This window comes from Gorilla gorilla, chromosome 2 (genome assembly GCF_029281585.2).
Source record: "Gorilla gorilla gorilla isolate KB3781 chromosome 2, NHGRI_mGorGor1-v2.1_pri, whole genome shotgun sequence".
In the NCBI taxonomy this organism is placed as follows: Eukaryota; Metazoa; Chordata; class Mammalia; order Primates; family Hominidae; genus Gorilla; species Gorilla gorilla.
In genome coordinates, this window is record NC_086017.1 from 118,949,972 (window position 1) to 118,974,952 (window position 24,981).

The following is a 24,981-nucleotide window of genomic DNA, read 5'->3' on the forward strand; positions in this document are numbered from 1 at the left end:
ACAAAGCGTCTGAAATTCAATACTATCAGTTAAGCCTTGGTGTTTGATTCTAGCAATCTCTGAGCTGTTTGCTAAGCATAGAGATTCTGCTTAAAAGTTCCTAAGTTAAAACTAAGCTAAAGGTGAAGGTATTTAGGAACATTTCCCTGTAAGAGGCCTTTATCTTTGAAACGTGTTCCAGGGCTCACCAAGTCCTGGCTGGGCTCTGGGAGTTTAAGAGTCTTCTCGGGCTTCTTCCTCAGTAGGACCAATGGCATCCTGAGACATCTTTCAAGATACAGCTCTGGTATAAAGAAACTCTTTCTCCTCAGAGTAAGCAAATGAGGGCATAACCTGCTGTCTTTACTGAAAGTTTAGCCTGGTAAAGGTCCAGGTTTGTCTTGGACCACAAAGACTCACATGCAGAGCTGGAAAAACCACTGAGAGAAATCCCATGTAGCCAAGTACAGACAATAAATAGTAATCAGAAAAAGTTAAGCAGAACTAGAAATCTATAAAATAAAAGTCATGGGTCTGAGTTATTATGAATGCTTTAGAAGATTTACCATACTGGATTCTAAAAAATATACTTCTAAGCAGGTGGAGAATAGAGGTGCTTTCTATTTCTATTTGGTGGAATGCTCAGGCCATCAACAGAGGCACTAACAGAAAAGTTAGATTTGGATCCATGACTATCTCAAAGATGTGACAAGGCGCGGGATGCACATACATTCATGTCTCCCTGGCTTAAATGTGGGTGCTACAAAACCAGGGCAATATGCACATCACACCCACATTTCAGGCATGTAGCTTGGTGTCCAGCAATCAGTAGGCACCCTGTCACTAGGTATTTGCAGAATAAGTAAACAAATCAGGTCAACATTCTGCTCTCCTAATAAGTTTTAGCTACTCAGTATTATGTGCTTAGATATAGGTTCACCCTTCATGGAAATAAAATCCTCAAAATAAATGCAAAACAGGGAGGCAGTACAGTGCAGTGGTAAACAGTACTAGTTCAAATCCCAGTACTACCAGGAAACGGCTGGGTGATTGCGGGCAAATTGCCTAATCTATCTGTGCCTGTTTCTTATCTACAAAATGGGAATAACAACAGTGTCTATGCCCATAGAGTTTCTGGGAGAAATAAATGTCATTTCAGATATAGAGTACTTTGCACAGAACCTGTCATGCAGAGCAAGAGCTCCACAAATGGTTAGCTACTATTATCATCAACACCTTTAAATGTGAGCACAGGCTGGGTGAATCATGTATAGACATACCTCTTCCATGCACATACACACACATCTACCTGTTTCAAGATGAGCCAAAACAAAAAATTCCCACCAAAATATTTCTTTAGGTTTATAAGCACGTTCCTTAAAATATGACCAGTACAAAAAATATAAAAAAGAACATTCCACCTTACTAACACAAAAATTACAATTACAATAAGATGCTTTTTCACCCATCAAATTTGCAGAGATTTTAGCGTTATAATATCAGAATTATAACTGAGGTGAAAGACAGGTATTCTCATCTGCAATAGTAGTTGATACAAATGTTTCTGGAAAACATTTTGCCATTATGTATCTAGAGTCTTAAAATATCTCTGCCATTTCCAGGCTTCATATCTTTAGCAGAGTTATTTTCATAGTATCAAAAAAAATTGGAAACATCCTTAAAATCCATCAAGATGAGAGTTAAGTAAATTATAGTGCATCCACAAAAGTAGAACACAGGCAGCTATAACAAGATTTCTGAAGACACGGGGGAAAATCAGAATGTACAAGCATATAAGCTGTACGAGTCCATTTATGGTTACCTTTTTTTTAAAAAAAGATAACAAAAATGAATAGAAAAAGACAGAAAGGGAAACAGGAAATTCACTAGAATATACCAATAGTTTATTTCTAGGTTTGGGGACTACAGATGAGTTTTTTTTTTTTTTTAAATAACTCCCTACTTTGTACGAGGTGTTCTAAAGTGATATGTATTACTTTTTTAAGTCAGAAAAAATATTGTAAAGCTCATTTTGTAAAAATACAGCCAACAGTGAACAAACTCACTCCTGGTTCATTTCACTAAAAATAATGTCACCAATGATAACGTCTGGATCAGCAAACATCCATCAAGCCAAACTCAAAAAATCGCACTATGTGAAATAATTTCATGATCTTTAAAAAAGGCTGTTCCCTGCCCAAGTCATATGACTTAGCCCTTAAAGTCTGGCTCTGCCAATATGGTTAAAAGCTTTCCCTAATATCATTGATGCCAGAATAGGTCTTAATGCTACACCAGTCCTTTTCTTGATATAAAAAACTAAGAGATTATAAGAAAATTTCCAAAAGAAGTCTAGACACTATCTTGAAAGTAAAAGTTATAAAATGTCTTGACAGTTGCCACTGTCACCCCTTTCTTCCCCCTTTTTTCCTTTCAGACAAAAGTTGAGAACATTTCTGAAATCACTAAGCATTTCCAGAATGCCATACACTGAGAAAAGCGCTTAAAACATATAATCAATCAGTCATCTCCCTTCCATGTTTATACATTACCATAGATATAGACAGCTTAAACTGCTGAGTAAAAGTAAAATTCATAAAATATACAACAGGGCAATCCACTGCAATAGTTTACTAGCTTTTGTTTGTTTAAAGGTTGCAGAATAAATTAAATAAGCAGTATTTATTCCTTGCCTATATAAATGTTTACTGGTCTTCAGGATGCTACAAGGAAAGAAGAAATAAATCTTGTATTTAAAAAGCTTAAAAGTTTAGACTGTCACCTCAGAACTTCATTAATTTTGTAAATTTTCTTTACCAAAATATGAAAATATGGTTGATTAAACATTAACCATAATGCATATTACCTATTTGCCTAGTAATGACAATTCTGTGTTGTTGAAGCTAAATCTAATGCAGCATCAAGATCTGCCCTCAGAAGTCTGGTTACGTTACTATTATAAGAAAGCAAGATCAAAGAACATAACTCTCTGGTGGCTGCTTCTTTAGAGGCTGCAGAACTGCACGGAGAGGATGACAAAACATGGTTCTGACTGGACTTTTCCAAAGGTGAACACATGTACACAGAGAAAATCAAACTGGGAAAATAAAAAGAGGGGAATCTAAATGCTCCAAAGTATAACGTCCTATCTTAAAACTACGGCAGGCTGTCACCACCTGTTTATCTAATAACATAATATGTGTGTAGATGTTCTGTGAATATTAAAATGTGACATGAGTTTAAGGTGTTGGTACTAATATTCCTACTATTCATTCTTAAGAGATTAAAAAAACACCAAGTGAAAACAACCTTCTTAGGAATTAAAAGTGAACCGCGGCAAAATGTGGGCGACAACATATACTTCAAGGAGACTAGTAGTATTCAAATTACATACTCATATTTATCATAATAGCACTTTTCCTAGTACAACTTTAAATATTTCACTGACAATGTCTCATAGAAATAACTATATCATCACTGAAACATAAATGAAAAGTAGAAATAATACTTACTTTTAATACCAAACTGTCCCCAGAACAGGAGTATAGCAAAAATTGGGAAAATAACAATGAGAATATTTTCATTTGGAGAAAACCATGAAACTGAGGAAGAAGAAAACAAAAGTCACAATTAATATTTACTATAACATTTTAAATTCTGCTAATGGTCTATAATACATGCTTTATTATAGAGATGGAAAAAAATTAAAACTGTGGCCTTATTTTTACATGTATTTATTTATACATACACACATACACATAAAACAAATTACACATAATGTACTTATGTAAATTTTATTTATGAATAAAAACTACACTTACTTAAGCATTTCTCACATTTTTCTTATGTTTCACGGGAGGAGGTAGTACAGTGCAGTGGCTGAGAACAAGGCTCTGTGGCCACACTGCCAGGGTTTGAACCCAACTCTAACTTAACACTCTATGGAACCGTGACCACGTGTCAACACCTCTTTGTTCTTCAGTGTCCTCAACTGTTACACTAGTATAACACAGTACCTGTATCTTGAAGGATTGTTGTAACTATTAACAAAGTTAATAAACTACATGCAAAGGGCTTAAAACAAAGCTTAGCACTCACTAAGTACTCAGTTAACTAAAATAAGTATGTATTCATGTGTTGAGTGGCTGGGTGTGTAAAGTTCCAAGAATGTACCTTCAAGTAACAATGAAGTATTCCTGTAAAGACAGACTCAGGGAACCTAAGCGAGGAAGATGCACCACTAGGTACTCTCTTCTCACTGTGGTTAAAATGGAGAGAGATGTGCCCGGTTGGTCTTTTCCCAAACTCACTCTGCAACTATCCATGCATAATTAGGCTTCAGAAGGACTGTTTATATGTAAAGTAAGATGAGTGGCTTTAGGATATTAACGAAGCTGTTATTAAGTTGGTCACATGTTACTTTCATCATAAAAATATATCCACATATCCTATATAAAGGAAATTAAGATATTAAGACTTCAAATAAGATTTGTGAGAACTTTTAAAAATTAAGTTTAATTGCATCTTATAAACCCCTAAGACCATAATTTTAGCTGTGAAATTTCTGCTCTAACAATAAAGCCAAGTAAATGTACTGAAAGTATTCCGGAGTTTGCCTGTACAAGGGGCTGTGTGATTGGAAGAGTTCTTCTGAATACTGCCCTAAGCAAGCACTAGCATTCCTCTGAAATCAACACTTCTTTCAAATTCTACCACGCACTATCTCTCGGGTCAGCAGGTGAGGAATTTTCCAGCCTTTCACTCCATAATGATAGCCACATATTTCTTGTGTTAAGCTTATAATGCTATAATAAGTCCTGGTAAAATGCTTACATCAATCCCCAGAATATAACAACATTATAAACTCTGTTTTACAGATATTAGCTTTTCAGAATCTAGCATTTTGCTCTATATGTAGTAGAGACTCCACATGTTTGCTGTTGAGGGTTGCAATGGTCATAAGACAGTTTTGCGAGTGAATGGAAGACTTTTTTTTATGCTTCTTTGGTTGTGGATCTCTACTGAGAGATGTTTTTGGATACTCCAAATCAATACCTTTATTTCCAACTGTATAACTGAATATCTTCTCATACCAAAGAAAAGTCACTTCAGTATAGCCTAAAACCCTACCAGGAAAAAATTTTGGAGATCATGCTTAGATTTTTGTATCTAATCCCCAATGGATTTGGTAAAGCTGTATGGTCTAATGGCCATGCTTAATTGATGTATTTTTCCTTACTTCCCCTGTGCTTTTGTTTTTAATTGTGTACCTCAACTCCTCAAATCCTCACAATTATGATGTGAGAAATTATTAACCCCTCCTTATAGTTGTAGAAACTGAGGAACAGTGAATTCAGGCTCTTCAGTTATCTTAACTGTTCATGTTCCACAATGAATCCTGATATTTTCATCACCCCATCCCCCACTAAACTCCCCCTCTCATTTTCCTCATTTCAGTCATGGTGACCCCAGTTCTTCAGTTGCTTGAGGCTGAAAACCTTGGAGTTATACCTGACTCCCTGATTTCTCCCACATCCCACTCTGGTTAAACAGCAAATCCTGCTGACTCTACCTTCAAAATATAGCCAATATCTGATCTCATAGTCAAGATGAGCTGACAATGAAATGTTCTTTCATTGGTCCCTGCCCCTATACACAAAAAAATTTTAGGATATATTAATAGAATATTAATATATTAATATTAATTTGAATATATTAACAAAAGTAAGAGATGCATTCGATCCTGGTGTGACCACTCATTTTTCACTTATTCCACAAACACTTATTGAAAGCCCACCATGGGGAGGAACTCCTCTAGGCTCTTGAAGGCCAGCAGTGAACAATGCAGAGGACCCTGAGTGTGCAGAGTGGGAGAAGCTGAGGAAGTAAGGAAAGGCCTCTAGGGAGAGGAATGAAACTAAGCCTAGGATGGGAAGGAGCCTACATTGTGAAGACAGGGAGGAAGAGATGCCAAAGGAACGGCAACTTTGAGAAACCAAACGATGGCCGTTGTGACTGGAATTCAGTGATGAGATCAGATGGGAAGAGTTTGCTGGGGCAAGACCATGCAGAGTCTTAAAAGCTTGTTGGGAGAGTTTGGATTTTATTCTAAGAGCAATGACAAGCGGCTGGAAGGCTTTAAATAGGGAAGAAAAATAACCCGACTTATTTCAAATCTTCTTTGGCAGCCACATGGAGAATGGATTACAGGGAAGCAGGACCTGTCAGAAAGTTACAGCAGCAGTAATTTGGAAGGGGGAAGGGTGTGACCAACAAATGCAGTCCTGAGCTCAGTTTTACTCATCACATTTGAAGATCTAACAGGGAATTGCTCCAAAGGAAGATGACTAGAATGGGGATCCCGAAACCATGAGCAATGGCTAAAAGAACAGAGATTTTCATCACAGAGAGGTATAAACTTGAGAGAAATACTACAGCCCTCCCAGTGAGTGAGAATAGGAGCAAGTTTTAGCTTGATTTAAGGAAGAACTGAAATTGCCTGATAACAGACCAAGATCCTCTGGGAAGTAATAATGTCTCATCATGTCAAGCTTTCAGTAAAAAATCTGAATCGCCAGCTACTTGGGGTGTGATAGAAATAATTCGTAAATTAGATGATGAGATAGACCAGATGACTACTTGATGACTCCCAGATTCTATGTGAAACAAGAAATATGAGACATTTAAATGACAGAAAGAGAGGAAGATTACAGAACAAAAAATACTGTCTAAGTGATTCTTGATTCTTTTTTTTTTTTTTTTTTTTTGAGATGGAGTCTCGCTCTGTTGCCCAGGCTGGAGTGCAGTGGTGTGGTCTCAGCTCACTGCAACCTCCACCTCCCGGGTTCAAGCAATTCTCCTGTCTCAGCCTCCCAAGTAGCTGGGATTATAGGCAGGCACCACCATGCCCAGCTAATTTTTGTAATTTTGGTAGACACAGGGTTTTATCATGTTGGCCTGGCTGGTCTCAAATTCCTGACCTCAGGTGATCCACAGGCCTCAGCCTCCCAAAGTGCTGGTATTACAGGCGTGGGCTGCCACACCTGGCCTGTCTAAGTGATTCTTAACTGGAACTTATCAGTTTGTCACTCTCCCTTCTCATTATTGTGCCAGGATTTTAAATTGTTCCCTGGTATGTGGGGCGGGTGGGGTGGGGGGCACGCAATGGAGAAGGTCATCCAGGATTCTCTCAGTTTGAAATCACTGCTGCATATTTCTGCTGGATTTGAACTACAGTCACTGATGAACGTGTTCCTCCTCTCTCTAATTTGTTACAGTGGGAAAAGTTTGAGGATCATGGAATTAGATATTTAAGAACCAATTGAGATGCTGGGGGAAAAAACCCAACATTTTATATAAAGCCACTTATATGCCTATTAAGCTATTGATTTGTTATGGTAGTACTGTCAGATGACGTTAACTCTTGTTCCTCAAGGGGAAAGTGAGACATGATACTTCTTTCAGCTCTGAATTTCTATGCCACTAAGAACATAAATTAAGCTTAAAATGGACTAAGAACAATGTCAGATATTTTTCCATCACAAGATTAATAAAGATAAGCCAAGGACATTCACATCCTTATTCTACCCAAGCTATGGCTGACAACTGTGTCTATCACTCTCCTCCAATTCCTGGACAGGCAGAATGGCTTCCACGAAAATGAACTTCTTGCTAGTGGAAAGGCAAAGAAGTGATATTACAAGGGTGTAGTCTATGAATAAGTGTTTAATTTTTGCTTTCAAGCTGAAGTGTTATTAAAACCCAGGACCTCATTTGTCTTATCACTGTACAAAAATGAGACAACCTAAAAAAGTGAAGACACCATTCCTATCAACAAAGTGTCTCCTTCAAACTCCCACAAACATAGGGAACACCAGGTTACACACACACACACACACACGCACACACCACAGTAACATTCACAATCCTAAAATGCCAACCAAATTTTTACTTGATGTTTCAGGATTGTGATGGCTTTTTTGATGTGTCGACTTGCTAGGCTACAGTCCCATTATTTATTTAATCAAACCCAGAATTCTAAGGTGGTCCCAAGACCCCTGCCCTAGCCATGCATCTTTTATAATTCCCTCCCCTTGTGTATGGGAGACTGGGACTGTGAATGTATTGGATTTCATTTTCATGATTATATCACCCAGCAAAAGGGAGTTTGCTGATGTAATTAAGATCCCAAATCAGCTGACTTTAAGAAAGAGAGATTATTTTTGAGGGAGAGAGAGCTGACCTAATCAAGTGGTCTCTTAAAAGGGTCTGGGTTCTTCCTGACAAAATAAACTCAATATGTGAGAGGGATTCAACAAGAGGAAGATTCTCCTTTGCTGGCTTTAAATATGCAACGGGCCATGGGGCAAGAAATGAGGGCAATCTCTAGGAGCTGCTACAATTCCTTGGCAGATACTTAGCAAAGAAACAGGGACCCCAGTCTTACAATCACAAGGAATTGAATTCTGTCACAATTATGTGAGCCTAGAACAAGACCCCAAACTCCAAATGAAAGTATGCCCTGGGCAACACCTTGATTTTAGTCTTTTAAGACTTTGATCAGAGAACCCAGTCATGCCATGACCAGGCTTGCCACCTACAAAACTCTGAGCTAAAAAATGGGTATTGTTTTAAGCTGCTATATTTGTAGTTGTTATGCAGCACTAGAAAACTAATACAAAGATCTTGCAATGCCTTCATGTCTTCATTATGAACAGACCATATGTCCTGTTGATAATAATGGAATTGGCAACACTGCGGAACTTGAACTGACCTTTCTAAACAAAACTCTAATAGCTTAGAGAAAAATAAACTTTAAGTTTCCAAGTTTTTGTATTGCTAATAGAACAAAAATATTAATGATAAATTTTATGATTACTATTATTTGCATTCAGTATTTAGTTATTTACAAGGTGTTTTCACATGAACCACATATTATGGTGGTAAAAATACTGGGTTTTGATGCCAAAGAGATCTAGGTTTAATTCTTGGCTATTACTCTGACCTTGAACAATACCTTGAATCTCTTTTGCTTCCCTATTTGTTAAATGGTAAGAACTCCACCTATCTCCTAGAGTTCTTGAGAGGATAACAGGACACGACTTACATAAAGTATGTGGCACATGTGCAAATAAATGTTAGGTCACTTCACTCTTCATATTTGTACTGCAACCACTTCCTTGAAATCAGCAATAATGTCTTATTCATCACAGAATCTGTGATGCCTAGCATGGTGCCTGACACATGGTAGGCACTTAGTAAAATTTTGTTAAGTAAGAGAGGTATTATTTATATCTCAAACATTTCCATGATGGTGATGCCATCTTTACTGTACTAAGAAGAATTTGAGGGCCAGATAGGTTGAGTTTTTTATCCAACTTTTCTTAAGCTATTAAACAGTGAAGTCTAGAAAACAGCTTTCTAAATTCAAGTCCAGTGCTCCTTCTAATGGACTATATCATACATAGGCACAGAGGTATATAAAACTATATCTTATAGTGTTTCCATGTATTCAGTCCTAGTCCTCCAAAAAATTTTAAAAGGCATAAAGAATGGTCACTATTATCTGCATTCTATTAAGTAGAATTCACTTCTCTATTGAGCAAATTCTGTTTCTCATTTATGCCTGTATTTGCAAAAATCACAACGTAGTAAAAATGGTTTCTAATGCCTAAATCCTCAAAGTCCGTAACAAGTAAGTATTCTTATTAGAAAAAAACTTATACTCCATAGTAAGAGTCCTGCCCCATTTAACCTTTTTGTGCAGATAACTTTTTAACTGGTTTTTGTTTGTTTGTTGTTTTTTTCAGTTAAAAATGGTTACAACATAGTGGCACCAGATACTGGTGAGGATGTGGAGAAACCAGATCACTCTTACATTGTTGATGGAAATGTAAAATGAAATAGCCACTCTGGAAAAGTCTGGCACTTTCTTTAAAAACTAAGCATATACTTACCATACAGCCCAGTAACCATACTTCTGAGCATTTATCCCAGAGAAATGAAAACTGTGTCTACACAAGAACCTGTACACAATTGTTCAGAGCAGTTTCATTTGTAACAGCCCAAACTTGGAAACAACCAAAATGTCCTACTATAGGTAAGTGGTTAAACAAACTGTGATATATTCATACTATGGACTACTACTCAGCAAAAAAAAAAAAAAAAAGTAAGGAAAAAAGAACTATTGATAGATGCAACAACTTGGATAGATCTCAAGGGCATTGTGCTTAGTGAAAAAGCCCTTCTCAAAAGGTCACATCTTGTATCATTCCATTTATATAGCATTGTTGAAATGACAAAATTATACATATGGAGGACAAATTGGTGCTTGCCAGGTTAGGGACAGTGGGAGGTGGCGGTATGACTAGTAAGAATAAGCATGAGGGAGATGTTTGTGATGATGGATAGGTCTATGTCCTGATTGTGTAGGTAGTTACGCAAATATACACGTGATAAAATGAGAGCGAACCATTAACACACACTGCACCATTGTGAACTTCCTGATTTTCATATTGTGTCACATAAGAGGAAACCATTGGGGGGACTGGGTGAAGGGCACATCGAAGCTCTCTATCTTTGAATCGTCCTGTAAATCAATAATTATTTCAAAAAATTAAAATGGATGCAAAGCCAAATGTCTCAAACCTCTGGTAGAATTTTCTACATTCTCTATAATAAAACAATACTTTCTCCTTTTAATGGCCCCCAAAATAAGTCTAGTTTTTATTTTTATAGGGTATTTTGAAAACAAAGATAAAACAGTCTTTCAATCACATGCAAAATAATAAACTGTTTTTATCTCAGATCCTGGCATTCCTTTCTCTTCCATCTTCATTTCATCTTCTGGCCTTTCAAATCTCATATCTTGAGTTTTCCAGTTTACCTCTCAGTGACCTACATTACCCCCAAAAAGTTACTGTTCCCCCATATCTTATTCTTTCATTTCCACAAAATTGTATATTACCTCAGAAAAATTTCAACTAGGTATTAGATGATCTAATACCAGTTAGTTGCAGTGGATATGACTGACTGATTACACCCTTCGTTAAAGGTATACTTAACAACAACAAAAAAAGCTCCTTTGCCCAAATTAATATCAATAGTAAAAGCTACAATGTAAGAGAGATTTCTGAGCAGAAAGACCTTTCAAATTCTCCTTGCCTACTCGGAGCCATCCCCTGCCCATTCCTCACTGCACACAAATCCCTCTCACAATGCTCTAGGCTAACTTCAACAACTTGATACCTTACTTCATAAAATAAACATCCCAGGAAAACAACTAACATTTACAACACACTTTGGTTTACAAAAAAACATGTTCACCTGGGATCTCATTTGATGCTCATTAGACTGTAGAGTACATAAAAGCAAGTATCTATTGTCATCTCCATTTCGGACATGAGGTAACTTGGACTCGGTTAAGCACCTTCTCAAGATCACACAGGTGAACAGTAAGTTGCTGAACAGGGGCTGTAACTCAGACCTCCTGATTCTCAATCCTAAGTAACGTGCAAACATTTCATCAAACCAAACACCCCATTCCTAATCTGGTAGTAGATTATTTTATAAAAGCTAGGCAAATCGTTGATCCAACTGAACAGAACTGAACCTATCTAGAGTTAAGGTTCTCAAAATGTGGTTAAGCCATGATCGGTAATATGACAGGTAATTCTAAATAGAGATTTCAAAACAGAAAGAACATACTCATATGGGGTTGAAGAACTCAGCTAGCACAGCAGGAAACAGCAAAGAGAGGAGACTATTTACTTCAGCTAATTTTACTACCTTCTACACCTCAGCAACCCAAGTTTGTGACAAAAAGGGCAGAATCATGGTGCTATAATCAAGTCTGAATTTGAATAAATTAATTTGAATCGCTAGTTCTCTCATATTTTGGCCAACAAAAAGAAGACCAAAGTAAGGCTAAGCACAGAAAATCTGAAGAAATCATCCATGATAACGTGATTTAATCTCCTGACTCTCCTCTATTCTCTCCAGAGGGAGCATGGCTGGGACTTGTCATCCCTTGGTCAAAGTGTAAGGTTAAAAAAAAAACAAAAAAAAACACAAAAAACAGAAGGCTGAATAATTGGAAAGAGACTTGAAAATTAGTCACAGGAAAGAAAGCACTTGGATGGCAGCAAACAGAAATGAAGAGTACATTACCCCAGGACCAATCACCCAAATAAAATGGTCCTTAGACCAAAAGTTTGAGAACCGCACAATATACAAATTAAATAGTATGTGTTGTACTGTGAAGAGTAGATTAACAAATAGGATAGAAATCACAATCTTAAACTTGCTAAACATTACCTCAACATTTATTAATAACAGCCTGCTTTTTGATTCAAAGGAGTACCTATCGCCATTTAGCCTCCTCTCGAAAGAGGATCAGGTTGTACTAGGACAAATAAAAAAAGAAGCTTTCATAAAAGTCTTACCAACACGATATTTTAGCTCGATGATCGTTTCACCTTCTCTGGTTAATTCTGTTACTTCACAAGTGTAGTTTCCTGTGTGTGAGACAGCATCACTCTTATCCATCTTCAAAGAGGCATCTCCTTTTAGTAATTGTGAGACTTCAATTTTTGCACTACTAAAGTCAGTGGGGACAGTGGACTTGTTTAGAGCTCCATCAAAGGTGTAAATATCTCTTCCTTTAAATTTCCACTTTACGTATACTTCAGTAGTGTTTTGTGCCTCCATATTAGTAACAAAGCATGGAATGACGACAGTGTCATTACAAAACGTGAATTCTACAGATTTTGTTTTATTAAATAGTAGCTGAGCTGATCCTGGAAAGGAAAAAGAAAAATGTTTCATTAATTATAGAAGTCTGTACTGTAAGATCTTAGGCATGTTACAAATCCTTAAGATAAACAGCAACATTTCCATTGTTCACTTAAGTAAACGGTGTAGCAATGAAGAAGACCTATTAGGTGAAATATGCAAACAAATTATATTTTAATATTAACTTGCACAGCTGGAAGGCATCATTATGACTTTTCTTTATTCATTCTCAATAATACAAAGTATACATTACATGCATCTTGGGAATAAATTCAGCAACTATGTTGGAACATGCAGGTGTCGTATCCGGCTTTGGAAGCTTTGAAGTAATCATTGCTGCCTACTGATATATGTAGAAGAATATTGTCCTTATCAAGGTAAAATTTTGAACAGAAAACCAAACCAAATATTTTATTCAGTCTCAACTTCAATACACTGCTAAATAGAACTTGCTGAACTGATATGAAATTTATCTTTATCCTTATGCTGCATTTCCAAAAAAAGTGGCAGGTTCTACTGTACTTTAATATACAAAGTAAATAGGATGAATCAAATCACATCTTTCCACTAGGATGGAAAATCTTAAAATACTAATGAGGAAAAAAAACCCATTATCTGTGGCTACTTTCCCACAGCAAAATATAGGCAGCAATAGACATTTTGTATGGGAGTCTTGAATGACATTTTCCCACCCCCACATTTCATTGACACTACAGAACAACAGTCTCCAAATGTATATTACGGGTATTCTTCCTCCAAGAAACCACAAAACGGTGAAAAAGCTAAGTAAGATGCAAGTTGAAACCAAGAGCAGTTACTGCTAATAAGCATCCTATCTACGCTTCTCAATAGGATAAACTACCAGTTGTTGCCTTATAGAAGAGGCCCACTGGGTAAATAAATGTAATCACTCATTGTTCAACTAAAATGTACAAGAATGTGTAGGAATTGTAGTTGTCTTCCATATTCTTCAGCCACTCAGCAACTCTTTTACCTAAGTAGCTACTTGGCCTTCCCCTCAAAACATAAACAAAAACAAAACACAAATTACTAACAAATATAAATAAAATATCAACTTTGTTAATAGTTCACACTTAAGATTTACTTCTACATAAACTGGAATAAAAATCAGAGGCATAGAATGTTTCTATTGTAAGAACACCATGTTTACTCAATAAATACCCCATGAATTGAATGCAAGGATGCATAGTGGAATATATGTACTGGACAATGTTCAAAACACCTGAGTAAAAATCCTATTTCTGCCCCTTTTTAATATGCTGCCTTAAGCAACTCACTTTTCTATGCCTTGGTTTACTCTCTAAAACAGGAGGATCTCTTAAGTAGGAGGATCAAAGACAAACACCGGGCTACTTCACAGAACTGTGTTGAGCATTAACATGGAAAACATAGCGGCGAGTGCTCTCTAAACAATACTATGCTGTAAAAATGTAGGGTGATACTATAAAAGCTAGATAATCTGGCATTTTAATGTAATGATATGGGCCTTCTTTGACTAGTCCAAATTGTTATATTTCTGGGAAATTGCAGTCTGAACCTATATTGTGGGCATCCACAGCTCACCTCTTCCCAGTTTTCTACATTTCTAGCCACCCAAATACTAGGAAGCCCAAGGCAAAACCTGGACTTCCGCTGCATTCTTTAAAACTTTGGAATTGTGAATTATTTCCCCTGAGAGAGAAACACTGAGGGAGAGAGGACATAGTATACCAGAGAAGAATAAAGGGGTGAAGATGTTCAAATTATAAAGGAAGGAAAGTATCAGAAAATATGGTGAAGATTTTGAAAGGGATACAAAGACTACGGGGTATCCTTTCAGTCAAGTGCTGGGCAATGTCTAACAGACCCTTTGGAATTATCTGACTCTATAGAAGCCTGTGCCTTTCACTGACTTTGACTGGGCTGTTTTACAGTTTCATAAGTTGTAGAAAACTGATAGTAATTCAAATGGATTGGTGTCCATAGAGATAAAAATAAATCTTGTTCTGCAATTGATTTCCACCTGGTGGAAGAGAGGATTCCAAAAGACTACATTTTACTGCCCTGAGGATATTGACCAATTTTGCATTTATTAGCAAATTCATTTAGGCATTCTTGATTGCCTATAAATGTGTCTGTTTTTCCAATTTTCTTTTAAAAGGGTTTTGCCTTCTTGCTGGTTTGCTTGTTAATTAATTAGTGAAATAAAATCTTTGACACATGTTCATTTTATATTTGTATGAATCATGGTTTGACTCTTAAGAGATTATTCTTAAAAAAAAGAGGTACGAATGAAGAACTCAGTCATCCTATGAAACTTTTTGCAAAGGCTTTAATTAAGTAAGTAAGAAGTAGTTGGTGAACAATCCACCATTTCATAACATATGTTTAGAGAATGAATTTTCAAAGGAATACAGAAAGCAATAATTATACTGCATTATTTGTTACAATAAAAACATTTTATAGCTGAAGCAATTTAAGTAGAATAAATGCTATTAGTAAAAATAACAGTAAAATTGACCTGGATAAACCACAATTTGAATAACCTTTGCACTAGTAATTAATAAATAAGAGCAGGCCAAAAATATCACTCTAGCTGTTAACTACAACTTCAATCTCTATAAAGATCCATTAAAAAACTATTAAGTAGTAAAACTGTCTGATTTGGGGTTTTTTCCTTTTGCCTACTCCCTTCTCATAAAACAGCAAAGTGAAGAAACTATTTAAAATGTAGAGAGCAAATAAAGAAACACAGATAATTAACATGAATAAGAAAACTCTGAATAAACAAGATATGCTTATAGCAGTCTAAATCAGATAGCAGCAGACAAATGTAACCAAGAGTAATGCCGGAGTTATAGATAAATTAGCAAATAAAATGGCAAAATGATTTTATATCAAATGCCAAAAGTATTAGACTTGAAACCTTCATTGGAACTGTACAAGTATTGGTGAATATAGATTATCAGCCCAAACCATCTCATATCATAGTCTAGAAAAGAGCTTTGTAGTGGCAGAGAAGACTCAATCCATGGTGGTCACAGCACACAAGTTCAGGTTAGAAATTTTAAAAATGCAATCAACATTTGTCGAGAATTACCTGTGATGAAATATTGTGATAGGATGTGGGGATATAGTGATGAAAAAATATAGTTATTATCTTTTAGGAGCTTACAATTCTCATACGGGTGATGATAAGTACTTCATATAATACAAGGTTACAAGTGTTATCTTTTCTGCATGGACAACGTCCTTATGGATGGGCAGAAGAGTAATTGGTCTTACAGATTTCTAAGAAAATTCGTGTTGCTAATAGGCAAAAACAGAAGAATGTCATAGTCCCTGCTCCTCCGGGCCTTCAATCTTTACCCTTTTACATGTTTCATGTAAATGTTCGCTTCTTTTTAACAACTCTTAAATTACTCCCTTTTGCCCTTTATCCCATACTCTCCAACAGTCCTCTCTCCCTATTTCTTAATACAAACTGAAACCTTCAGAGGAGAATCCTGAAGCTTCCAATACTCCTTCCCTATAAACCTACCTGTAACCCCAACTATCCACACCTTTTTTTTTTTTTTTGCTTCCTTTTCAGAAATGAATCCCATCACCTGAAAGCTAGTTTCCATTTCTGCCTCCCTACCCATCAGTCTCCTCAAGGACTTTCCTTAGTTGATTATCAGCCTCCCACATCCCCCATTCCATTTACAAGGTGTTGTTTTTGTGTGTGTCTTTAAAAATTGCTTGAATATTTGCCAACTTAAAAAAAATCCCTCATACTTTCTCTCTTCCCTAGCATCCCAAATTAACAATCTATAAGCATTTCCTCACTTCCAATTCACTCCTTAAATCTGTTACGTGGCCTCCAACCATTCACCCCTATTTCTTCATTACTACAGCTCTTGCCAAAGTCACCACCAATCCCTTGTGAAAAATCAAATATGCATGGTTCACTTTCTGTCTTGACTTTTCCATAGTTCTTGAGCCAGTGGGCAGTCTCTTTCTTGCTCTTCTCTCTTGGCCTCCATGGTATCTCCTGATTACGAATTTCCTCCTGCTTTGTCCACCCCATCCTAGTTTGCTTTCTTTGTTGAAATCTATTCCTTGACTCACACTAAATGTTAGTGTCCCTAAGGGCTTCAGATTCAGCACCCTCCGCCCCCTAGTATTTCCCCTGACTCCCATGGTTTTCTTCACCTGCAAACTTTTAAATAAAAAAACTGAATCATTCACTGCCTTTCTTCTAAACTGCAGCTGTTGGACAGCCAACTGTCTGCTGTGCACTTCCACTTGGATGTAATACAGTTACTTCAAAGTCAGTATGTCCAAAAACTTACACACCCCCACTTCTTACCCTCAGCCTAAATCACTTTGCTAAAGTATTTTCCATCATCTACCAGTGAACCAGACCTAGACCTAAGAATCACATTAGATTACTCCCTCTCCTCAGCCATGGAGAATTCTTAGTAGGTTCAACCTAATTAATAGTTCCTAAATCCAATGTCTGTTGAATGAACGAATTAGACCCTCATCCTCCCCCTCGAACTACTGCCATTCCCTCCTAACCAACTCCCTGCCTCCATCCTCAAGGTTTCTCCATCCTGGCCCTGATGTATTTTCTACAGTTCCCAAAATAACTGTTCTAAATGCAAATGTGCACTCCTTTGCCTAAGATACTTTAACAACACCCTCAACCCTTTTCAGGCTAAATTCTAAGTACATTAGCATGGAATACAAACGAGGTCCTTCAAGATCCTTTCCAGCCCCACCTCCTGTACTCCCTCATTTCCACACTAAGCTCCAATCATAATGACGTTATTGCAATTCCATGACTATGCAAATGCACTCTCATCCCCATGCCTTAGCACATACTGTTCCTCAAACCTAAATAGCCTCTCAACTGTTATACACTATTACCCCACTGAGTACATAGGGTGTATAATAGTTAAGAGCACACATTTAGGGGTCAGACCCTGGTTTAAGATTCAGCTCATGTACTTCTTAGCTGTATAACCTTAGGCAAGTTACTTACCTCTGCTCCTCAGTTTCCTCATCTATAAAATGTGCATAGTGATGGTATATACCTCATAGAGATATTGTTAAGATTTAATAAGATAACATGTTCTTGTATCACCTTTCACATATACAGCAAGTACTCAATAAATGGCAGCTACAGTTTGCTAACTTTTGCTCTTCCTACTAAAGCACAGTTGAGTTGTTCAATCTTGTTCCCCTTCCCTACCATTACTCAATTGTATTCTTCCCCTCATTGTTGCTCCCATTGCCTTGTGTTCAAATGTTGTCACTGTACCTACTACTGTGTAATTACTATTTTACTTAACTGATCTCTCCAGGCTCAGAAAGTAAGACACTGTCTTCATTTGGTATCCTAAGAATCTAACACAGGGTCCAGAAAGTAGGATTCAATACATTCCTTGTAAATGTAAAAAGTTTAAAGTATAAATTCCATAGAAGAAAAATCTAAAAATCATGTGGGAGAAGACAGATTTTTCTTCTGTATTTCAAGAGAACTTGCCACTGCTTCTCACTTGTATAGACTTGATTATGAAATCATGAAGCTGCATATTTTCATGGAAAATCTCAAGTCACTTGTATGGTTGGATAGAAAAGTTCCTTAAAAATCACAAGAATGTGTCTATGAATGATCTTCCTAGAGGGTGATGTTTAAACTGGGTCTTAAAGGATGAGTAAGAATGTTATGGGAAAGAAGGGGCTTTCTAGGCAGAGTAACGTGTACAGCCAGATAAAGAAAGTGAAGAACTGAAAGCAGAGAATTATTTAGGTGAGCTCTAGGAAATGAGGTTGGAAAAGATGAATAAGAAAAATTCTAAAGGGCTTCCTTGAATGTCATGCTGAGTTTAGACTGGATAACATAAACAATCGTAAACCACTCAGATTTAATTTCATTAAAAAAAAAAAAAAACATTGACAGCAGTGTAAAGGAAGGACTGAGGGCAGCAAGGGAAAAGAGAAAGGGCGATCTGTTAACAGACTACTGCAATAGTCCAGGTAAAGAACAACTGGAGAGAAGACCTAAAACTTACAGTAATCAACAGAAGTTAGTTGTGGGAAGCAGGGGAGATAAAGAGGGGAAAATTAAAATTGTGAACCAAAATACTATGTGTAGCTAGTTAGATGGTAGGTTAATTATAGAGAAAAGAGGCTTAAATATTTGGGGAGAATATCTTTCCATCTGTCAATGGACTAGTGAGATCTGATGCACACTATGTTTGAGAAATGAGAGAGAAACAAGATGGCTTTATCAAGCACTTAAAATATATTAAGTGGCAGTGATTCTTTTACAATAAATTTGGCAGTGTAAGAAAGCAGAGAAGGCAACAACTGACAATGTGCACGCAGGAACAAGGGCAAGGACATTTTGGTTCTTGAGGTTTTTTTGTTTTATTTTTTAATATGGGGTAAAATTTGATCATGTGTGCAAGCTACGGGGAAGGAGTCAATGGAGAGGGAAAGATCTAAGATGCAAGACTGAAGAATTAAGCTGACTGAGCAGGTCTCCAAGATGGTAGAAGTGAAAAGGTGGTAGACAGGTTGTCCTTTCCTTGGAAAAGTGAGTAGGTTTTCTTCTGAAGCTGGATGACGGAAGAGAATGAGACGAAGGTTATCTAAGATGTTATAGATCAGTTTAGTAATGGTGGGAGGGAAGCAGAGGGAGTCCAAACCACACACCACTATTTTTTGCAGTAGAGTAGGAAGTTAATTATCTGCTGGGAATGGATGTTCAGGAATGGAGTAAGAAGTCTCAGCAGCCTCTTAGGTAAAGAAGCAAAGATCATCAGTAAAGATACATGCCAGAAAGGAATCCTACCTACTTTTGCCCCTTAGAACTAGTGTCTGGCTTGAAGAACTGGAGTCTCTAGCTACACTGGGTTATGTACAAAAAGGATGAAGTCAGATCTCTCCTCAATGGACACTAAAATAAAGGTCTGGGGTAGAGTGGGGTGTCCACAAGTTGTACTTAGTTCTGACCCAAAGCAGTCCCCCTAATGAATTTAAAAGTGGCCTTATAAGAATGGAAGAGGCCAACTTAGAATTAAAAAGGGCAGGGCAATTTAAAGTCAATAACATCCAGAATTATGGCCTTAACAAGCACCTAAGTACCATGAGGGGATAAAAACAAGATATCCCTACTGTCTATATACTACATCTTAAGTCATTAAAGAGACATACTGACATACTGTCTGAAATTTGTCTATATGCCAAAGAGGGCTTTGCAAACTGCTTGGTGTGTAGTATAGGCTCATACTTGCTTGAAATGGAAAAAAGTGGTTTTGATAGACCTTGAACTTGCCAAACCCCTTGCTTTACCTTTTAACCTACAAGTGTGATACATATTCAGATATGCACATATTCTCCTAATCTGAATCTCAAACCATGAGATTGACCAGATTCTGAGTCTTATGCAACTGCTCCATGGATTTGGAATGAAATATTCAGAGGTGGGTGTAGCTTGATTTCTGTTTCAACACTGTATAATCATAAAGAGGAAAAACCCAGATTCTATTGTCTTAGTCTGGGTATATCAGAATCAAATTTCCTGGGTGCTCTGTATTTTCTACTTTAGTACTACAATGAGTTTAACAAAACTGATCCTACACTATTATTCTTGTTCTTTTTATCACAGAAGAAATATCTACACTAGTATACAAAGTGAAAGTAACTTTATGATAACCCAAGACAATATTATTAAAATCAGACTGAGAGATAAGATATGAAAATAGAAATGTTTATCTTGTATAAAAAGGTAGGCAGAAACCTAAGACAGGGAAAGTGATTGAAAATTATGTCACAAAAAGAACATTACTATATTAAAAGCAATGCCTAAATACTAGCTATAGCTGAATTCATACTATGAAATGCAAATCTAGTTTTGCGAATATGCGTGATTATTTTGGATTTAGAATATGTATCAATTTGGGGGGAAAGTCATCTATCTCTCATCTTTAGAACTTGGCCTTTCAAATCTCCATGAACAACTCAGTGGCAAAGATAAAACATCTGCCAAAACAGAGATGACAGCATGAGCAAGTGTCCTAATGGCAGGCATTTAGTGTAATGCTTTAAAAAACACTGCCTCTAGACTGCTGGGGCGGCCCCGTAAATACGTACTTTTAAATAGGCATTTACTTCCTTAAAATGGCAACTTGTAATTAAAAATAATATATTCTTTAAGAGAAAACATTTTTATTTAAACAAGCCAAATTACTACTAGACTTAGACGATGGAAAAAAATGTTATTTAATCATACGTACCCTGATTTAAAAAAAAAAAAACTCATTTTGAACAAAGAGGAATCATTCAACCACTAAAAAGACAGTTCACAACACCATCATTATTTATTTAAGGTTTTATTTGCTAGCTAATAAATACCACTGAAACTATGCACTTTTAAACAAAGTATAATTGTACATGAGTGGGGGCAGAGTGGAATGCAACATAGTAATTCATTTCACATCTTGCATACCATTAAGGTGCCTTCCAGTTTGCCTGTAATTGCATGAAATGAGTATCTGAGATAACTTCTTTTACCACAAAGGCCACTAACACTGTAGAGGGTGCCAGGAAAGGTCCCTGATTCCCGGGGCTTAATTAACGAAACTGAAAGCAAAATCAAACTTCAATACAAATGAATCTACAGATCCATCACTTTCTTACTCATTCTAGATTCTAAAGTCAGTCTCTCAAACCCTTGGTTTATAACTACCTATGTGCTGAGACATCTTTCTTCATACATGTCCTTTTGAAGCTATGTATTAAACACATACAAAAACATATTTTATAACAAATACTATCCTGTTTTACAGTCCACACTTAACTGCATAATGCCTGTATTTTGCTTTTTTTTAGGTTAATATTAACTAAGTAAAATAAAATACTATAAATTCTGAATTCGATGACTCAGGGATTCGAACACATTAAAATTGTGTGTAAACGAGTGCTAATTACATGATATTAACTATTACTAAAGAAGGCCTAACATAAATCCTATCACTCAAAGTACCATTCCAACAGTTCTAAACTACGTGATTTAAATCTAACCTACCTGTTTTAAAAATAGTATATGGTTTATACTTTTTACTTTTTAGGCAGTTTGAATAAATGATACTGTATCACTTCATATCTGGTTCAGTATGAAGGCGTTCTGAAATTATTATGCGATTATACAACACATCTCTGAAAGCAGTATTATTTTATCTATAATGATAATAAAGGCAACAAGCATACTAAACGTGATGACAGGAAACACTAACATCAACCATTTAGATAACGGAGATACGGATTCACAGTCCCAACATCCAGGATGCTTGGGGAGGGAGGAAAGTGGTAAGCAGAGACTTAAGGGCATCTTGGAAATACCTAAAGTCACAAGCCTTTAGGAACGGCACACCGAGGCTAATAATCAGTGTAAAATCGAATTAATTTAGCATTCTAGAATAAATGTAACAATTGCTGTCACTGGTGCTCAAGCTGAATTCTGAATCTTATAAAAGTTCACAAAAGGCTCTATGGATGTGAAGTGTGACAGGCACTCACTGTAGAGCTACGAATGTTTCTATTCCTTGCTCAGTTTTTACAGACGAAGCACACGTTTTACAAAAGCGAAATGGATTCCAAAAGCTCGGGGTGGGGGTGGGGGGGGGGTGGAGGTTCTTTGGCGTCGAAAAACACCAAATCCCATTCTGTTGCACATGTTTTGACTGGAGGTTACTGTCTTCCTATTTCAGGCGAAAACCAGATTACTTTTAAAACGGTTCCCCCAAATAAAGTGGGAAAAACTTCAACGTACAATTTAGAATGTATGCAAGTGGCTGATGGGGCGTGAGGGTCACGAGAAAGAAAGAGTTTCCAGCAAGCTTATTTTTAGGATTAAAAACGACAGCAAAAATTACGGCCGGAAGATTCTTCTGATTGAATGCTGAGTTGAAAATGAAACTTAATTGTGTCCTTTACGTCCTCTTCGCTCCTATGTTCATGTGGGAGGCAAACGGCAGAAACCCCTTCTCACGGACTTCGCCAAAATGCGCACTTCCATCGCAAGAGGCCCGGGCCCTCCCACTCTCCCTCCCTCAACCCCAAATGCGTCTAAGCACTGAGAAGGGAGAGGGGTGCGAAAGAAGGGGATCCCTAGCAGCTGCAGCCCCTCGCCTCTGATCGCGCCCTTTCTTGCTAGTTAATTTTTGCGCGAGGTGCGCGGTTTGGAGTCTTCCTGTGTTGTGTGCATTTGGAGATGGAGAACCGGGTGGAGGAGATGAGCCCCGCTCTCACCCAGGGGGAAGAAGACGACCAGGGAAAGGAAGGGAGGAAGAAGGGGGGCGCCCGATTCCCCGTGGGGCCCTCCCACGTCTGCACTTTGGGCGCTCAGGGCCCGAGTGTTCTGCGCCCCGGCCACCCTCTTCAGGGCGCCGCCGGGCTGGCTGGGGCGCAGCCCACACGCCCGCGGGGGCGAAGCGACAGCAGCCGCAGGGCTGGGAGCGAGGAGCCACTCACCGCAGCACGCCGAGCCCAGCAACAGCGCCGCTACCAGGGGCCACATCTCCGCGCCCGCCGCGGGGTCGCCGCCGCCGCCGCAGGTGTCTGGAGCAGCAGCCGCCGCCGCCGTTACAGGCAGGACCGACCGCCGCCGCCCGTCACAGGCAGGACCCACTGCCCAGGCTGCACGGCCGCGCGCACGCGCGCTCCCACTGCTTCCCGCCCGCTCCCCCGCCTGCTCCCCGCCCGCGAGAGCCGCGCACGCGCACTCGGCCCCGCCCCGCAACCGCTGCTGTTGACGCGGCGTCCTCCCCAGTCGCAGGCTCTAGACCCTGGGCCCGCCTGCCCGCTCCACGGAGGCCGGATGCCTGCTCCAGGGTGGTGGCACGCGCCGCGCTTCCAGGTCACGTCCTGTCGCACCCGCCCGCCCCTGGGGTCCGCGTGCTCGCCCGCCGCAGGAGGCTGAACCCTGTGTTCCCACGCTCGCCGGGGACCTCCTTGCACCCGTTCCTGTCCGCGGGTCGGTTCCTGCCTTTCGCGCGGTGCTGGGCCCCACTGTCCTCTCTCTCTACTTTTCTCCTCTTTGCTTTCACTCCCACCCTCGCGCTTCAGGGGCCGGGTCCCTCCCCACCCCAGCCCGCGTTTCTCCCTGGACCCGACGTCCGGCTGCGCGCGTGGACCAGGACACCTAGGCTTTCACCAGCGCCCGTTTCCCCCGGACGCGGCCGTCTAGCGCCGAAGCGCACCCCGCGTGGGGGCGTCTCGCAGCTTCCAGCGGTCCCTGAGCCCGAGGCCGCCACGCCCAGGGCAGGGCAGTGGTCGGGTACCTGCCCACAGGGAGCTTCCACTCGCCCCTCGCGGGCTCTGCGTTCGGCTCGTCTACTCGCTCTGCTCTTCCCTATGCGGTTCTCTTCCCTCTTTCTCACTTGGTTCTTTAGTGTTTTCATCCTCTGATCAGGGTTAATCAAACAAGTTCCATTCACGGTGGTAAACATTGTTACCTGTAAACACCGCCACCACCGGGACTAGCGAGCATTGTCGCAAACAGGCATTAGCAGCGTATCCAACACATCCCCACCAGCAAGGTTATTGAGCTTGGTTTGTGACTGCCCCACGTGCAGCCCTCTGCGCTGCGCTTGGGTTTAACATGCTTGAAAAATGGGTTCAAAATGTGGCCGCAAGCCACAATAGGGACAAGCCTTTTGAATTTATCGCTGAATCACACAGGCCACATGATTCATCCTGAAGCAAAAGTCTTTCAAAGATACTTTTAACAGTTATCCTAACTGATGTACTCTCTTATCAAAAAGTCAGGCTCTGGTGGCTGCTCTAATGGAGTGCACATCCTGTCCACCTCCTTGATTGTTTTCCTCCTACCTGCTGGGAAAGAAAGCAATTTCCCACCACAATACCCCACTTCTCCAAATCCTCTACACAGTGCGGCTCCTCCCAAGCATCCCATTGCCACAGAAATAAAATCCAGCATATGAAAGTGGCACTGTCAATGACACTCTGTACCAGTGTATTGTATACTATCGAGCTTCTTCCTGTAATTGCTTTTTTGTGTGAACCTCTTCCTCACAGCATTATCAATTCTTTTAAATCCGAGAGCCTTTTAAGTATTCCCTCCTCCAAGACTTTCCATTGAGCTCGACAAACAGAAGGGGTTTAATAAATGTGTTGATGCGGCGTGAGGCAGGC

The 24,981-nt window shown here is 38.9% G+C and overlaps 1 protein-coding gene across 7 annotated transcripts in view; it reads right to left on the minus strand.

Moving 5' to 3' along the window:
• Positions 1–23,641, minus strand: part of CD47 (CD47 molecule) — a 47,535-nt gene extending 23,894 nt beyond the window's left edge. For 5 of the 7 annotated variants that reach the window (XR_004069835.3, XR_004069834.3, XM_031009329.3 and 2 more), the window contains exons 1-3: positions 23,299–23,523; positions 12,423–12,776; positions 3,492–3,581 (exon numbers count right to left, since the gene is read on the minus strand). Coding sequence is in view for 5 of the 7 variants with exons in the window: in XM_031009329.3 (XP_030865189.1) it covers positions 3,492–3,581; positions 12,423–12,776; positions 23,299–23,344 (490 nt within the window). In the remaining 2 variants the exon portion in view is untranslated. Of the gene's footprint in view, positions 1–3,491; positions 3,582–12,422; positions 12,777–23,298 lie in introns of all 7 variants that reach the window. The other 2 variants (XM_031009330.3, XM_031009331.3) reach the window with 2 other exon arrangements.
• Positions 23,642–24,981: the final 1,340 nt, after the last annotated feature.